At 41.1% G+C, this 17054-nt stretch overlaps 2 protein-coding genes across 2 annotated transcripts; both read right to left on the bottom strand.

The window, feature by feature from the left end:
• Positions 1–3963: 3963 nt before the first annotated feature.
• Positions 3964–9724, bottom strand: gid4 (GID complex subunit 4 homolog; the record flags this gene model as incomplete). Its single annotated transcript, XM_080855782.1, has 6 exons — positions 3964–5403; positions 5560–5690; positions 5993–6094; positions 6373–6480; positions 8726–8785; positions 9374–9724. 6 exons carry the CDS (start codon positions 9722–9724, stop codon positions 5340–5342), a joined length of 816 nt encoding a protein of 271 aa, XP_080711908.1. The 3' UTR covers positions 3964–5339.
• A 1420-nt stretch (positions 9725–11144) lies between these two features.
• Positions 11145–16393, bottom strand: drc3 (dynein regulatory complex subunit 3; the record flags this gene model as incomplete). Its single annotated transcript, XM_080856125.1, has 13 exons — positions 11145–11203; positions 11386–11479; positions 11582–11713; positions 12144–12269; positions 13492–13560; positions 13893–14024; positions 14283–14399; positions 14705–14830; positions 14938–15057; positions 15154–15300; positions 15391–15557; positions 15802–15918; positions 16234–16393. 13 exons carry the CDS (start codon positions 16391–16393, stop codon positions 11145–11147), a joined length of 1566 nt encoding a protein of 521 aa, XP_080712251.1.
• Positions 16394–17054: the final 661 nt, after the last annotated feature.

Here is a 17054-nt window from a genome sequence, read left to right as displayed (position 1 = left end):
AAAAAGTTGAGAGAATATTGCAAATATGCTGTTAAAGTAACCGGATGTTCTGTAATGTTATCCAGAAGACATCAATATATTTCAAAGAATGCAAAATCACTGAGTGAAATGAATGAAATTAAGGTAATTGCTTTAGGTGTAAGAGTGTAAGAGTGGAAGCGGCTAGCCAAATCCTCGCACACATCGGCATAGGCTGTTTTACTTCACTGCATATGGTAGAGCACCTTGTAGGCTAAAAACTGTATTTATGAATTGATTCCAGATTACATCACAGCACCATGTGGAGGTGGTAGGCCAATTAGAATGTTCTTTTTTTAATTCTGTGCCAACACCACAATCTCCTGAATAGGGACATAGCAGCATATACACTTTGTATTATATGTAATATACAGTAATGGACAAAAATGTTGACACCCCTGCACTTCTGTCAGATAATGCACCACTACTCCCAGAAAAGTGTTGCTATTACAAATGATTTTGTATTCACATGTTTATTTACTTAGTTTGCATTGGAAAAACACAAAAAATCTGACAAATAATGCCAAATCTGACTTTATTCCACATAAAACTCAAAATTATTGGCACCCTTGAGAAATAATTGTATTTTAAGCATGTAATTCTCCTTTAATCTTTATTTAATCTCACCTGTGGCGAGCCACAGATGCTGGTAATATAGAAATCATATTTGCAACCAGTTAAAATGGAGCAAAGTTGACTCAACCTTTGTGTTGTGTGTCTGTGTATACCGCGCTGAGCATTGGGAAAAGAAAAAAGAGCAAAGAATTGTCTGAGGATTTGAGAACCAAAATTGTAGAAAAGCATGGACAATCTCAAGGCTACAAGTCCATCTCCAGAGATCTTAATGTTCCTGTGTCCACTGTGCGCAGTGTCATCAACAAGTTTACAGCCCATGGCATTGTCACTAACCTCCCTGGATGTGGAAGGAAGAGAAAAATTGATGACAGAATGCAACAAAAGATTGTTTGAATGGTGGATAAATAACCTAGAACAACTTCCAAATAAATTCAAGCTACCCTGCAGACAAAGGGTACAACGGTGTCAGCTTGCACTATCCGTCGCCATTTGAATGAAATGGGATGCTATGGTAGGAGACCCAGAGGACCCCACTGCTGACACAGAGACCTAAAAAAGCCAGACTTGAGTTTGACAAAACTTTCTTGGGGAAGCCTAAATCATTCTGGGAGAACGTCCTGTAGATAGATGAGACCAAAATAGAGCCTTTTGGCTAAGCAGTTTACAGACAACGAAATGAGGCCTTCAAAGAAAAGAACACGGTCCCTGCAGGCTAATATGGTAGAGCTGGACCGATGTTTTGGGGTTGCTTTGCTGCTTCTGGAACCTGAGGCTTTGACTGTGTGTATAGCATCAGGAAATCTGAGGACGACCAAATCATTTTTGGGCGCAATGTAGGGCCCAGTGTCAGAAAGCTGGGTCTCCGTCAGAGGACATGGGTCTTCCAGCAGGACAATGACCCATAGCACACTTCAAAAAGTACCCAGAAATGGTTAAGACAAAGCACTGGAGAGTTCTGAAGTGTCAGAGATGAGTCCAGATCTTAATCCCATAGCACAACTGGGGCATGATCTCAAATCAGTAGTTGGGAGGAGGCACCCTTCAAATGTGAGAGACCTGGAGCAGTTGGCAAAAGAAGAGTGGTCCGAAATTCCAGTAGAGAGGTGTAAGACACCTCATTAATGGTTACAGGAAGCAATTGATTTCAGATATTTGCTTTTCTTTTTTTTAAGGGTATTCTACCCATTATAAAGTTGAGGGTGCCAATCATTTTGTCCGGCCCTTTTTTGAGTTTTTTGTGGAATAAAGTCATATTTGGCATTATTTCTCAGATTTTGTGTGTTTTCCCAATGCGAACTAAGTAAATAAACATGTGAATACAAAAACATTTGTAATTGCAACACTTTTCTGGGAGTAGTGGTGCATTATCTGACAGAAGTGCAGGGGTGCCAACATTTTTGTCCATGACTGTATGTAATCAACCGGAATCATGATGATTATGAAGAGTGAACTGATCTACTGAAAGAATCGAATCTCTTAATCTAACACCCAGGAGGAGCCATTGTCCTGTCATTGCCTTGCCTCTTAAGAGTTGCTCTCAAGTAGGCTATGCCTCAGAGGGTTTCCACATTACTTGCCACACAACATTTTCTAACTGCCTTATTCATGATAATCAAATTTCTCTACCTCTGAAATAGCAATCGTACACAGTCAATTTGCAGGGTGCGATTTGTGTCTGGCAAAATCCCAAACTGCAAGCACCATAGTGAGTTACAGTGAAAGAAGGTCTTATCAGTTGTGCCCATAGAATTCTCTCAGCTCTGAAACGTGTCCCTGGTTGCTCAGTGTGGAATTTCCACCAGTTTGCCCTTACTGATAAATACACTTCTACATTTGCTACAGTTCACTTTCATCCTTGCCCGTTTCAGTCAGTCAGCTTGGCTAGCAGCAGCCATCACTTGCCGCAAGCATTCTTCTCCTGCATCTGTACCCACCGATTGGGGATCAGTCAGAGTGGCCCAGTGATCCATCTGGCTAATAGAGTTTCCAGACCATAATCAAAGTGAAAACTGAGCAGTGAGCAATAGGTGGGTAGAGCCAAGTTAGATGTCACCTGCATTCAAGGAAGTTTTTGGGAAATGAACTTGGCACTGACTGTTATCACCTTCATGATTGTGATCACCTTGTCCAACCCTACTCACACGGAGTTCTTTCAATAGACGTGGGAATTGTGCTTTGTTTCTGCACCAAGACTATTGTTATGTTACTGTGAGACTAAATGAGGCCATTTCAGATCAGATATCAAATGCTGGTGCCCTGTAATCTTGCAGTTATTTGCATTAGTCGTTTATGCAATTCTCAGCCATTTCAATGTATAGAGAGGTTTAAGCAGCTCTCCATATCTGAAAAAAGGTTCATAGGTTCATATAGTCTGTGTTGTCTTGTACTTGGTAATTTTGTTTTGGTAGCCATTGTGCAACCTTATACAGATCAATGAAGCACTCTGTCTCTGTCCACACTATAGAGTTTACAACTGTCCAGACTCCTTTGAAAATCACACACCTTAAGTCCAGTTGTCGAAACAAACTATTGTTAAGGCTTGAGAATGTCAGATCTCACAGATTTGGCAAAAGCTTTCATTTTCCTATTTTCCACTTTGAAATATCTTTAACTAAACTAACATTTCCTCCTTTTTGTCCATGCAAAAAGATCAATATTTGAATTTTTTGAAACCATGGTGACCTGTTAAATCCTAAATTGAAAAAGGTGCCACAGGCACTCTTGAAATGAAAGAGATGTGAATAACTTCAGATACTTCAGATAATTAAAAAAAAAAGTAAGACACAAAGAGAAGAGAAAATAATGAGATGTGATGTATAAGGTCAAACGTTATGAGGTTAAACATCTGGTGCCACTGTATCTTAATGTAAGTGTATGCAAAGCTAAAATGAATTTGGATTTCTTAAAAAATAATTTCACTTGATCACTAGCCACTAGAATGTAAGTACCATCAAGGGGAAATTACACTAATAGGATATAGGTGACATACTCTGACGTGTATGTTCTCGATTCAAAGTAGCCAACTGAACATTCCAATATTCAGAATGCCTCAGACCTGAAGCTAGACCAATGGACGTGTCACCACTTCCCTCTAGTGGTGTGTGTATGTGCATGCACTGTAAAAAGTGCAAGCTGTTGTGCGATGTGTCTATGGTTTCATGCAACTGACGGTAAACGTTGGTTTGCAGACAATGCTCTTTCGCAGGCTGCTAGCTTCTGCCAACATTTAAATGTAATAAATATACTCCACATTTAACAAGAAATCCTCCAACTGTCCATCAGAAAATGTATATCCATTCGGTAGAACTGTATAAATACATAAATTAAATAAAGCACCTCCTGGATGGAAGTTGTTAAAACAGCATTTATTTAGTTATTATACAAATGTTTTGACTGAAACAACCATTCCCTTAGAGTACTCCTCAGACGCTGTGAGCACCAATGTTCCACGCATACCTAGGCACAAGTGATCGGATCTATGGGACTGATGTGCGTCGCGACAGACAGTACACACAAATGAGGTCATAGCTCCTCCATTCTTCCACTCAGAAACACATTAAGTAGTTGTATGCACGCACACACACGCACACACACACTTATTTTTCTTTCTTTCCCATGGCATTTTATACAGTCTGCTCCATCTTTGCAGATGAAGGGCAAGACTGAGCCAAAGTCCGAACAACACATACATTCATTCATTCATTCATTCATTCCTCTCCCTTTGGAGAGTCTGACCATGAACGGTTACAGTCTTGCTTTTTCTTCCAGGTTTCGACCTGAACATATATACGCTCTTACATCCATCTTTGAAATGTAATCAACTTTAGGGTACATATGCATCAACAACTGTTAAAGCAATATTCCGTTAAAATGTTATTGTGGTTAATACTACGACAACATAACGTTTCCAAGATTCCTGGTTGCATAGAAACATGTGGTATGAATACCATGAAGAAGACACATCCATGAAGTTCCTGAGTCCTTTCCTATGCCCACTTTCCTCTAGCATTCAGGAGATGAGTACACAACACACACACCCCACACACACACAAATGCAAATATATTCACAGTCTCTCTGATTGCCATCATCCATGTAAGATGGGCTTTAAGCACAACAGCTGACCAGACATAATACTGCACGTTATGTTCTCAGTAGAAGACAGCTGATGAAGGCGAAGGTGTGCTGGTAGTGACTTAAGAGTTCCCCCACTGGCTGCAACCTAATACCGTCTCAGTCTCCACCCAATCACATGACAGACCTTTTATCATATGGAATATAGAAACTATTTATAAAATATATTAAAAATACAAATTCATTTTTTCCTTTTCACATTCAACCATTATACAGGCGATACACTGTGCCCACCTGTTCAAGATAAGATGTCAGAATAGAAAACGAAAGCTTTGTCTCACCTCTCGGAGTTTAAAGCAAAGCAAAAAAATTGTAAAAATGCCAGAAGGAACAAGAGGCTGAAACCCCAAACTTAGAGAAGAGGCCAAGGGGAGGGAAGGGAAACCCCAGCTACAGCACGCCAACGCCTGGGTGTCTCCTCCTCACAATCTTCTCTCGTTTCTCATCCAGGTCCATGTTTGTCCGGTCTGCAGGGGGGGAGAGCACTGCCGTGTCCCAGACCCCGATACCTGTATCCGACCCGCAACCTGTATGTGTTCCTGCCCCTCACGGCTCCTACTGGACACTGGTACCACCACCACCACGAGGTTAAGTCTGATGGGGCAACCACGTGTCACCGAAATTCATAAATGGGGGTACTGTGTTGGCGGAGATGAGAGAGGTTCAGGGACTGGTACCTGGGTCACACACACAGAAGAAGACACACAGGGGTGGGTGAGTAATGCTCCTCCTGTCACTACCACTAGGCCACATACGGCATATAGATGGGATGCCAAGACCGCTGCTTCAATCTAGCATTCTCCTCACCAAGCCCTCCATTAAAGTCAACGTACCATTCTGAGCTGCGGTGGTAGTAGTAGCCTTCTATGGTGGCCGTGGACTTCTGGAAGCAGATGTAGTAGAAGCCTGCAAAGGAGGCGCCACTGATGTCCTTAATCGTGTGGTCCGGCACTAAGAACTGCTCCTGTGGGGGGAAATATGATCATATAGGCAGGAAATATATATTCAATATGAATCATTATACTTGTGTGTTTGGGTATTTACTGTTCAGTTTCACCCACAGATTGTAAGAAACTATTTCTAAACAGTTAAGTTCAAACACTGTATATGGGGTAGCCAGGTCTATTTAATGGGCTTCAGGAACATGTCTATGGGGTTGCAAGGTCTATTTCATGGGCTTCGGGAACATGTGTATGGGGTGGCCAGGTCTATTCCATGGGCTTCAGGAACATGTGAATGAGGTGAGGGGGATCTACTGAAACACACCTTCCAGCGCATGAAGACAAAGTCGCTGTTCTTCAGCTCTTCGTAGTCAAAGTTGTCCGAGTTGAATGTTTTGGCATACTTGAAGAAAGCAAGGAACTTCCCCTGGAAAACCATAAGCATGTCACAGTGTGTGTGTGGAAAAACGTAAGCATGTCAGAGTGTATGTGTGGAAAACCATTAGCATGTCACAGTGTGTGTGGAAAAACGTAAGCATGTCACAGTGTGTGTGGAAAACCGTAAGCATGTCACAGTGTGTGTTGAAGTGGATATGGACACACCTTTACTTCACAATCAATTCAAAGATACTGTGAAAGCAGTTTCAGAATAAGGCACAAGACATAGTCACAAGGTCATCTTCAAATAAAATGTTTGCTGCATACCCAGTGCTTCCGGTCCACATCTTCATCAGCATCCCACTTCCTGGTTAGGAAGGGGCACTTCAGGCTGATGATCTCTCCGGCAAAGAAGGTGGTGAGGGTTGGGTATTCCTGTGGACAATAAAAGCTTCATGTAATCAGGAAATAAAGGAGAACTTTGATTCTAAAATGTATTTTAGTAGGCCCAGAGAACTTTTTAAAGGCCATTTATGCCATCTGTAAGGTCTTATAAGTAGGGTTGGGTACCGAGAACCGGTTCCAATATGGCACCGGTTCCTATACAACCGGTACCTTCCTGGACCGAAATGTCACGCAGATTTCGGTGGTTCCTTTCGGTGCCTGAGCCGATTGAAATGCACAAATCATGCAGCTTAATGAACACAACTTATGTAAAATGTTGTCTTATAAACAGGAATTATTTCAGGCTGCAACATGAAACACGGAGGCTGGTTCCAAAACAGTAGAAAACTAGCGATAGCTGACTAGCAGTAACGTTAGTGGTGTAGATCTGTCTGAGTATGATCTGTTTGAATCATTTTTTATTTAGTTTCCAGGCAGATTTCATGGGGCACATTTGTAAACTTTGTCCTGTGTCGCTCACGCTCATTGGTGTTTTCATAGCAACAGTCTTATGACAGTGAAGAGCAGGCAGCATTTCACAGCAAGCACAAACAGAGCTAGCCATCGACCTTTTAACAGAGAAAATAGCGAAAGGTAAACGGACAAAGTGTGGCTGTATTTCGCACTAAAAGATTCAAACACCGCGACGTGCAGCAAATGCAACAAAACAATTGCGTGTAAAGAGGGGAGAGAAGGCAAGAGTCAACGGCAGATCTGCAACCACAGACTTAAAACTAAACGGTGATGACAGCAAAACTAAAACAGGTAGGTACCGGTTGTATAGGAACTGGTGCCATAGTCTCTTAAAGGGGCAGTACACTTTCATGCACTTAGGTATAAACAAATCAGGTTTGACTCCAAAGGCAAATATGCTCATATTTTTGCAGAAGAAGTTTGAAGCTGTAGTCTGTAAAGTGTGTGTGTGGGTTTTGTATTTATTTATATTTATATAAGTATACTAAAAACTGTTAATATAATTTAATTGAATTAAGTTAATATAATGTTCATAGTTTGAAGTTAAAAAGTTTGAAGCTGTAGTTTGAAGCCAAGTGTTTTGTATGTATTTATATTTATAGTATACTTTAAACAGTTAATATATTGTTCAATTTGAAGATTTTTTTTTTAACTTGGCAATAAAAAAAGCCTTTCTTTAAATGTTGTCAATTCTCATTTTGTGTGTGTTTTTTTTTTTGGAAAGTATCGGTTCAGGCACCGTTCAGGCACTGGTATTGTTTTGAAAGTATCGGTTTAGCACCGGTATCGGAAAAAACCCAAACTATACCCATCCCTACTTATAAGTAGGTATTGCTCTTCAATGATTACTAGCACCATGCACTACAAATGACAGGAACTTTTAAATCTTGCTCACTTTACGTCACAAGGTAAAGTGTTAATATTCAAACAAGTCAGTACAGTCCATTTAAGGTAAACTGTTGAACTAATACTGAGGGTCATTTACACAGATGCAGACAGGGAGCCAGCTGGCAGTAGGTACAGAGAAACAGAGATGGGGAGCCGAGTTCGCCTTGCCAGAGAAAGGAACTGCCCACCTCATCATAATCTGGCTAAGCATTCACCTCTGCACTTACAAATAAACAATGCAACATGCAACTCCTAGACCTACGGACTGATCACTTGGTCCTAAGAGCTATTGAAATGCTCATTGTCTTCTTATCTTTAAGTCTTCATTCTTGCTATATTTGTAGTCTCTTTGCAAGTTTATATAAGGCTATTTAGCAATTCTGTGTAAATATGAAGATCACATTATTAATAACATGATAAGTTGCTGATAGTTGAACCTAAATTGAAATACAACATAACTTAAAATACTTTAGACTGAATATGTGAGTATGAATGCAGTATAATTTAAAAGTACCTGACTGCCAGACAGAGTCATAAAGTCACCATTCACACAATAATAACTTGTCAGGAGGTAACAGGTAGCCAGACATGGTTTGCAAACATCCATGGGGTCATGAGTCCATCTCAGATCTAGGACAATGATTTAATCAACACAATGATTTAATTGACCTAGATTGCCATTTGGAGGTGGTCCCACACACTCAATCCTCCGGGCTAGCTGCCCTCTCTCTACTGCAAGGTACCAGCAATGGCTATGTATTCTGGCCCTGGTGTAGCAGACCCTGCTTTAGACCCAATGCTCAGGGTTCATATAGTAACAGGGAACATAGTCACAGTGCGATGGGTCAATTATTGGTGAAGGGCGAATGCTCACCTCGGTCAGACCTTTGATCTTCAGGTATCCGCAGAGGTAGGAATCCTGCATGGTCACATGCTGCAAGAACACAAACCAATATCAGGCGCTGTATTTGAGTTACATAACAGTAGTGAAATGGATGCATCCCAGTTGAAACAGCATCAGCAATGTTTAACTTTCATAGTCACTATTGCCATTGACTATCACTATTAACCCTTAATCATATCAACAAAACTCACGCCATATCACCCCCTCCATTCTCTTTGGTATTTGTGAACACCTGGATTATTGTCTAATGAATTAGTGCTACAAAAAACGCCTGTAGTGTTTTATCATTGGTCTTGTGTGAAGAGTAAACAGGACCCTAGCCGAGCTGCAAACAAGATCCTTAACAAGGTTCTTCATGCTACTTTTCTGTATTGTTTCTAAATCTCATCTCGTTATGCACCTAACGTTAGCTGTAATTTCGTGGCCTTCCTTGCGGCATTGATAGAATCATAACGAAGCAGTAGGACGCACAGTCCAAACTGATCTACATACTTAGCGCGCAATAACTGAATGAAATTGCTGCTGGGCAAAGCTATGTAAGCCAACTCACGAATTGTTTGTAGCGTAAACGCAAGATACTGTCTTCTTAAAAAAGCGATCACCATTCAGGTTACTAACCTGTAGAACTACCTCCACGTCATACGAGTTGCCTTTGCTCTTCTGGTGTCCCTGATACTGGGAGCCACTGTAGAGAAGTGAGGTGGTCACCCCAGGCTGCTGTGTGTTGATCGGTGGTGGTGGGTTGAGCGAGACCGAGGCCATGCAGGCCCCTGACGAGCTCGGAAAGCAGTCAGTACGGACAGGCATGCTGACCGCCTCAGCGGTGCTTACCCCAGCCGCAAGTGAACACGCGTCACCTTGGGAATGTGATTGGGGAGGAGAGGGGGACCGAGAACACATGTAAATGGGACAACTCTTCGTTGACAACGACTCGTCCCCAGCCTCCCCCCAAACACACTGTAGGTCCATTGATAGTCAGCTGCGCGCCGAGCACCGTTCTTTGAACTTGATGCACAGGAAGTAGTCTGCCCCTAGTGGATTGAAGACCGCAACTGATGAAAATAAAGCCACACGGCAGAAGTTGGGATGCAACCATGTAAACTCTTAAAGGTTTGTGATTTGTGAGATTTGTTTGTTCTAGAGATTTTCCGTAAATTATACTGATTTACCGCCAATTAAAATACCCCTTTTCGTATGAGCACACGAATATACACTTGCTCTAAATAAAAAACATCAACCGGATGTTTGCCTCCTGTGAAGTCTCGCACTTTAACCCACGGTGACCCCTGCCGACTTCGCGGATTTTCTATGGAGTTTACGAAGGGGTTGACTTGGTTGTATGTGTAGCTGCCTATGACAAAACAGCTGGCTTCTGGTTGTATTTCCCTGTCATTTTCACACACCACGGTGGTTTAAAGCTCAATTCCTTACAGCAGAATTGTGTATTCTCCACTGGCTGCTGCTGCATGTTTCCAGTCCCAGCTGCATCTTTCATGAGGTAACTAGTCCGAGCCTTTCACCAGACGTGATCTTTGCACTGCCTGTCTGCTACTGTGCAGTTTCGGTAGTTCATGTCTGAAATTCGGCCCCATCAATAGATTCGAGTATTTGAATTGTCTTCTTCAGTTGACTGCTTTCTGTTTCCTTTACTATCTTTAAATTACATGTTATTTTTTGTAAAAATACAGGGCTAAATATTCACACCTGGAAATAGCAAATCATATAATAATAACACATCATATAATAATAATAATCTTCATTTATAGAGAACTTTTCACAATCCATGTCACAAAGTGCTTCACACTTCGCTTCACACTTTCCTTTTTTAACGTTTATTATTAGTAAGCCTATTTGGTACTGTGACTGTGAACAAATATGTACGGCTGATACGGCAGGCTGATGTTTCATTCATGTCATCCATCTAAAATGTCCTCTCTGATGTCATAGCTCCAGAAACATGATGTCAGGATACCTATTATCTGCCAGCTCTCAACTGAAATATCCTACTTTGAACTGTAACCAAGAGGTTATGAATTAAAGACTGTATTTAACAAGCTTCATACAATTCACAGTTTGGCGAGATGCAGTAAGAAAGAGTCAAGGAAATGACAGTACACACATACTGTAGTGTATGGTACGGACCAGACTACATGTACTGTAGAGCTTGTACAAGAAGGAAAATACCAAATAACTGGAATCTAAGCCATTCAGCTAAGTCTTAGTCTTTCTGTATGTCTTAGCTGCTAAGACATACAAAAATGCACAAAATATCAGATGACCGTGCTCTACTAAATATTTAACGATTTGGACTAAATATCCATTACTCTGTGTCTGTATTCCTGTCTTGGTATCGTTTTTCAGGGGAGGGGAAGCACATGAATAGTAGCTCTTATCGTCTGTAGATGGCAGAGTTGTTCAGAGCAAAAGGTTGGACCTCCTCTGCTCTGACTTCAAGTGTGAATGAGAGCTCACACTTATTCATCATGGACACGATGTCCTCAGGGGAATATCCATGTTCAATACGTACAAAAACACATCAATACAGCTTTATTAGTGTCGTTTAGTAAAAACTAATTGTAAATTAAACTCCAACTGGAGCTTTCTGTCCACCAATTACAATGGTTCCTGACAGAGCAAAATCTCTAGCTGTTCCCTCACATAGTCTGTGTAGTTGAGAATCTCCGAGATGCGTTTACGGTTCCGACTTCCCTCATTGGCATGCATCTGTAAATCAAAAGCCAGAAAGGATATGTTTATGAATGCAAGCTTAAATTAAAACTGTACATGCGTGAAAAAGAACAACCCGTGTGTCTCGGCTCCCCATACCGTCTTCATCTGTCCAGCCAACCACGCATTGATGCGAGTGACAAGTTCATCCTCACGGTTGTCTATCTTGAGCAGATGAGTGTCATGGGAGGCGCTAACAGCATTGATCACAGTGTCCTTATCCACAAACAGCTGCCATGGATCAAAGAGCAGGGGGCCAAATGCAAGTCAGCAAGGACGGCACAGACATTCTGATGCCCTTTATTTTCCTATACATACATTTCATTATATTTCACAATATGTCTACTCAAATATAGCCTAATCCAAAACAAGTCTGGTGTAAACAAATGAGCATTCATATTTCATCAGCAAAAATGTGTGCTTATCCCTGAGGCCTAATGCACATGATGATAACACGCATACACAGAGGATAATATTTCTATTTGGGTACCATTTCCAAATAGATTAGGTTCAACACTGGCTACCTTTAGGGCTGTGTATGTCAGGGTTATAGGAAGTGAACTTGTATTTTCCAAAGGATTAGTTGATTCATTCAAAAGGCCGCTGACAGTAGTAAGGACATAGTGAAAGCCCTCAGCAAGTGCAGGGACAGCACACTAACCATTCTGACATCATCAGGCATCTCCTCCTCCAGCTCATTCTTGGCTACCCGCTCCAGTGTTGCCACTGCAATCTCCAGCAGTTTCTCGTGATGGTGATTCTCTAGGTCTCTGCACGCGGCAAATGTGTTGCTGTGTCAAGGAAAGATCTAGAACCCCTACTGCTCGGTCAAAGTGACATCACACTGGTACTCTGAAACAGGGGTGTGGCAATTTGTGGAAATCCTGAAAGATTCAGGGGTTCCAACCAGTGTTGGACATTCTGTAGAACATGCCAGACTATAACGTTTTTTTTTCTTCAAAAAACGCACTACTTTCTCTAACGGGAGCACAAGGCTTCAAATCAAGAATTCATCAGGTTATTATGCATATTAAGTTTCCTAAAGATAAAGGAAATTCTAAATAATAATAATAATAAAAATTAAAAACTTTTTGGATGTTGTAAACGGGAGATAAGCGGGATAACGGCCTCCGAGCTGTCCAGTTCTACAAAGATAATGGACTTTGCGGCGCAACACCACTCCGCTGCACGTCGTGGCGTTCTTTGCCCCGCAGCGTCCATTATCTTTGTAGAACGGGACAGCTCGTCGGCCGTTATCCCTTACTTAACCCAGCCTACTGATTTTTGATTAGCCTCCTATCTTGATCTAATTATTTTTATTCAGACGTAACATAACTTTCATGACCACAAATATAAATTGGCCAGCGATTTAATTTGCTTTTTGATTCATAAATGTATGTAAAATGGTCAGAGCAAAGCCTCATGGGAAATGGGATGACAGACATGTCATGTTGTACTGTTCCAAACTCTTAATATCAATAGAAAATAGAATTCATTTTCGCATATCCTTTAGTCTGACCACTGATTTTATTAACCACCATAATGTAATGTTGCTAATTGGAGCTTGAATGTCTTGTGTAATGTGTTTATCCGTGTGCTATGGTCCTTTACCGTGTGCTGTTTAGTCTCTTCTTCTAGGTTTTTCACTTTTTTTCAGTTGTGTAAATAAAGCGCTAAAGCGCCACCCACAGGCGTGGGGTATGTACTACAGCCCGTTCAACACAATCTGGTGGCTCCGTTTTTACGCAAATCTCTTGTTACCAGGCTCTGTCTTTACGAAATTAAAAGATTCGATAGGTGTGAAAAATGAACCAGATTCAGTGAATCTAGACTCCGTGTAAAGGGGACCTCATTAGATCCCTGTCCTCAACTGCCACTAAATCCAAATTTTACAAAGTGGTTTTCTTTGCTTTTAATGCATTATCAAAGTACCACAGAATAATCAGGACGAACAGAATAACTACAACAAGCTATTTCTAGCTGGAATGTTAAACAATTAAAGGATATACTCCTTGCACATGTTCGACAAATGCTGCAATCATCTCTGAAATGTTCCTTTCGAAATCTTTTATGACATCCTTAAAAGCAAAGACAAACGGGTTAACTTTTTGGTCTCGTAATACTTTAAAGCACAATACCAGCTGAAATAAAAGCACATTCTTCAGGTAACCTCTATGAATAATGTTGCCCTGATTGCTAGCACCATAACACCAGAAGGCACACATACCAAATACATAACATACATACCAATATGCAAACATTCTCAAATATGTCAAGTTTGCTTTCTTGCTCTATCATCTAGTGTGTATTACCATCTAGCACTTCCTTCAGTTAGGCAGAGGATATGTATCATACAGGATCTCCAGGGTCAGACCCACAGGATCCCCGCTCCCCTCCCCATTCAACCCACCTCCAGCTGATCCACCAGCTGCAGCTCCAGGTTCATGAGGGACTCATACAGGTGGCTGATCTCGTCATTTTGCTGGTCAATCAGGGCATCCAGCATATCAGGGTCTGTCACGTGCTGCAACTCATTTAACTTCTGCTCCATCCAACACAAAAAAACACACAGACTGAGAGTACAAAGCCACCAACTGACAGATCGTGGGTAACCTATTTACATTTTCTAAATAAGGATCAACGTTAGTTAAAATAGATGTGTAATGTCAGTCAAAATAGTTATATTGTTAAAAGACTTCAAAAAATGATGAGGAACAGCAGATTATAAGCACACACTTAAAGTATAACATTTACTGCCGTTGAATATGTGTTTGATTTCCAAGGCAATGAAATGGCATACCTGTCTCCTGGCGCTCTCAAATTCGGCCACTATCTTAGCAGCTCTCTCCTGGTTGTCGATCACAGCCTCTCGGTGACCGATGAAAAAGGTCTTGACCTCATTGTCTCGTTTCCAGTGCTGTGTTAAGCCAGCCTCGAATAACTGAGAGCACTGAGCCACCAGCTGTGTTCTGAAAGTAGCTGCGTGTCAAGGCAAACCGATAACCAAGCATTATGCTTTTGAATTATATATCCTGATACTTTCATTTAAATACCAAGAGGTGGCCACATGGGTAAGCTTGTAGACCTTGATATCTTTAATAAGGATTTCCAGTCCAAGTCTATTATTCATGTGGATAGTCTGCCCTCAACGCAACACCAGTAGATACACAAACACAGACCTATATGCACAAACTTTCAGTGAACATCAAATGAATATTTTGCAGAGCAAGGATATGAGTCCAATAAGGCAGGCACTCCAGTGAGAAAAGCCAATTTGGTTGCTTCAGCATCATCTGCAAACATGCTTTCGTACAAATGAGGTCCATTCAAGTGCTCCACAAAAGCATCCTGGTGAAAGCACAAAGGTAGAACATAGGTTGCTTTAAAGATTGACAACATCAGGACCTGTGATAACCAGGTATTCGTTGGAAAGTTGCCATGAAATCAATTCCTACCTTATGCAACTGAAGTTCCTCCTCTATCTTCTTGGCTTCATCTTTGGCTTTCTGTTCCTGAGCCTCGTTGTGTTTCTTCTCCTCAATGACATACTGGTACTTTGCAAAGGCTGCTTCACGCTGTGTGAAATTCCATTCTCAATTTCATTTAATTTCATCACCGAGGAAGCATATACTCTGCTGAAGCATTGAAGGGACATTTGACTTGTCACTCACTGTTTTTTCATCCAGTAGTCTGTAGTCGAGATAGACCAAGTCCTCGAGGTAGGCAGCAATAAAAATGTCGTAGTTCTCCTCATTGCAGAGTGGATTACCAGCAAGATTAAGGGTACGCAGGTCTTTGAATCTCCTGAGGTATATTACCTGAAGACGGAGATGCATTGTACTTATGAGTGTCAGGAACAATGTCAGAAATGTAAGGGTTCTGGTTATTATATGATACTTTGGACTTACACTGTCAAGCTCAGAAATGAAGTTGTTTCCAATTGAGAGTATCTCCAGGCTCAAGAGAGCGTCAAGGTTGTCAATAACCGAGATTCGATTGTTGAACAGACTCAGGTCCTGGAGATTTACCAGTTTATCAAGTCCCTCAATCTTCTCAATATTGTTAAATGAAAGATCTGGAAATAGGAGATTATTTTGAAAATGTAATAAATGTATATCCCTTTCATATTAACAATTTTATAATTATGTTCCATTATAAAGAAGCATGCATGCAATATCTATCTACCCTAGACATTATTTTATTATATATGACTATGATTACCGGTATAAATGAAATGTGGTATGAAACTGGTTGAGAGGTACACTTCTGTTGAATTGTGGATGTGCATCTGTATGAGTTAGTAGCCTAGTTTAACTTACCAAGCCACACAAGACTGACAAGGCTGTCTAACCCTTCAATCTTCTCGATGATATTATTGTCAAGTTGAAGCTTTGTCAAGGCTGTAAACTGCCACAGATGGTCTATCTTTAAAATATCTGAATAAAAGAGAAATATTGTAATTGTGGTCATAAACGGGACAGAAATTACCAAGATATGCACACACAAGAACTGTGTTTTTACAAGAGAACATTACAAGATTACAAATGAAGCGCCTCCATCATGCAGGCAGGCACTATCATATCACAGAAGCTGGCCTTCATAGAGCTCACGGTAGACTGATACACTCAAAAGTAGGATTAAGTCTCAAAAAGGAGCAAAAAATGAGAACCAAGAGAGCATTCCAGGGCTCATGAAATGATGAACATGCATATGTTACACATTGGTCATTCAACTTGTGTTTTTATCCTTACTTAAGAATTCTAGACGCAACTGAGTGACTTCCTCAAATTCGATGCCCTCCTCTTCAGCAATACGCCCCGCTACACCTTGCGGACCCTGTTCCACAACAGCCTTCTGCAGCATATCCTCGTTCACCACACTGGGTTCTATGGTGTCATATAACCTGCTCATCTTGCTGGTCGAGCACACTGGTTATAAGCTGCTCAGATGGACAGAACAAAAGATGGAAATAACTTTTTACTCTTTTCTATCATTCCTATTATTTAGCCTGCTTAAGGAAATCCTGTTGAAAATCATATTTACCCCACGACTAGAAACCAGGTTAAGTTCAAATTAGAAAAAGTCACGAGTCTCCCAAGATATCCATCCACACAGCCAAAACAAAAACACAGCTAAGTGGTCGGAAGCAAAAGCTCTGCTTGCGGAAAAGTGAATATTCTCAGATTGCACTGCTAAAATGTAAGACAATTCCAACACGTTAATAGGACGCTTCATTAGCTTAAACCCGATGGATTGACAACTTGCTAGTTAGCATACCTTTCAAACAAGAGAGCTGGCCACAGCAGAAGGACGCACAAATCGTTGCGTAGCAACCATACGGCTGCCTGGAGTCTGGCTGAGTTCGCTGGACGTTTAGGTTTTGTATGATCTATGCTCGCAGAGACAGACAGAGGCATGCACGTGAATAAAGAAGGAAATCACTTCTCTTCAGTCATAAGAGAAACTCGTGTTTTCTAGAGGAGCATTTGTGATCCAACTTTGGTGGCAGGCCTCCTTTGCGCAGGGGTTGAAATTTCAAAACATGTTGTCATCTCTTTTAGCAGCCTTTCAG

The sequence above is a fragment of the Sprattus sprattus genome (genome assembly GCF_963457725.1).
Source record: "Sprattus sprattus genome assembly, chromosome: 18".
NCBI lineage: Eukaryota > Metazoa > Chordata > Actinopteri > Clupeiformes > Clupeidae > Sprattus > Sprattus sprattus.
The sequence above is the reverse complement of the archived record's forward strand: the minus strand, read 5'-3'. Positions and strand labels throughout refer to the sequence as shown.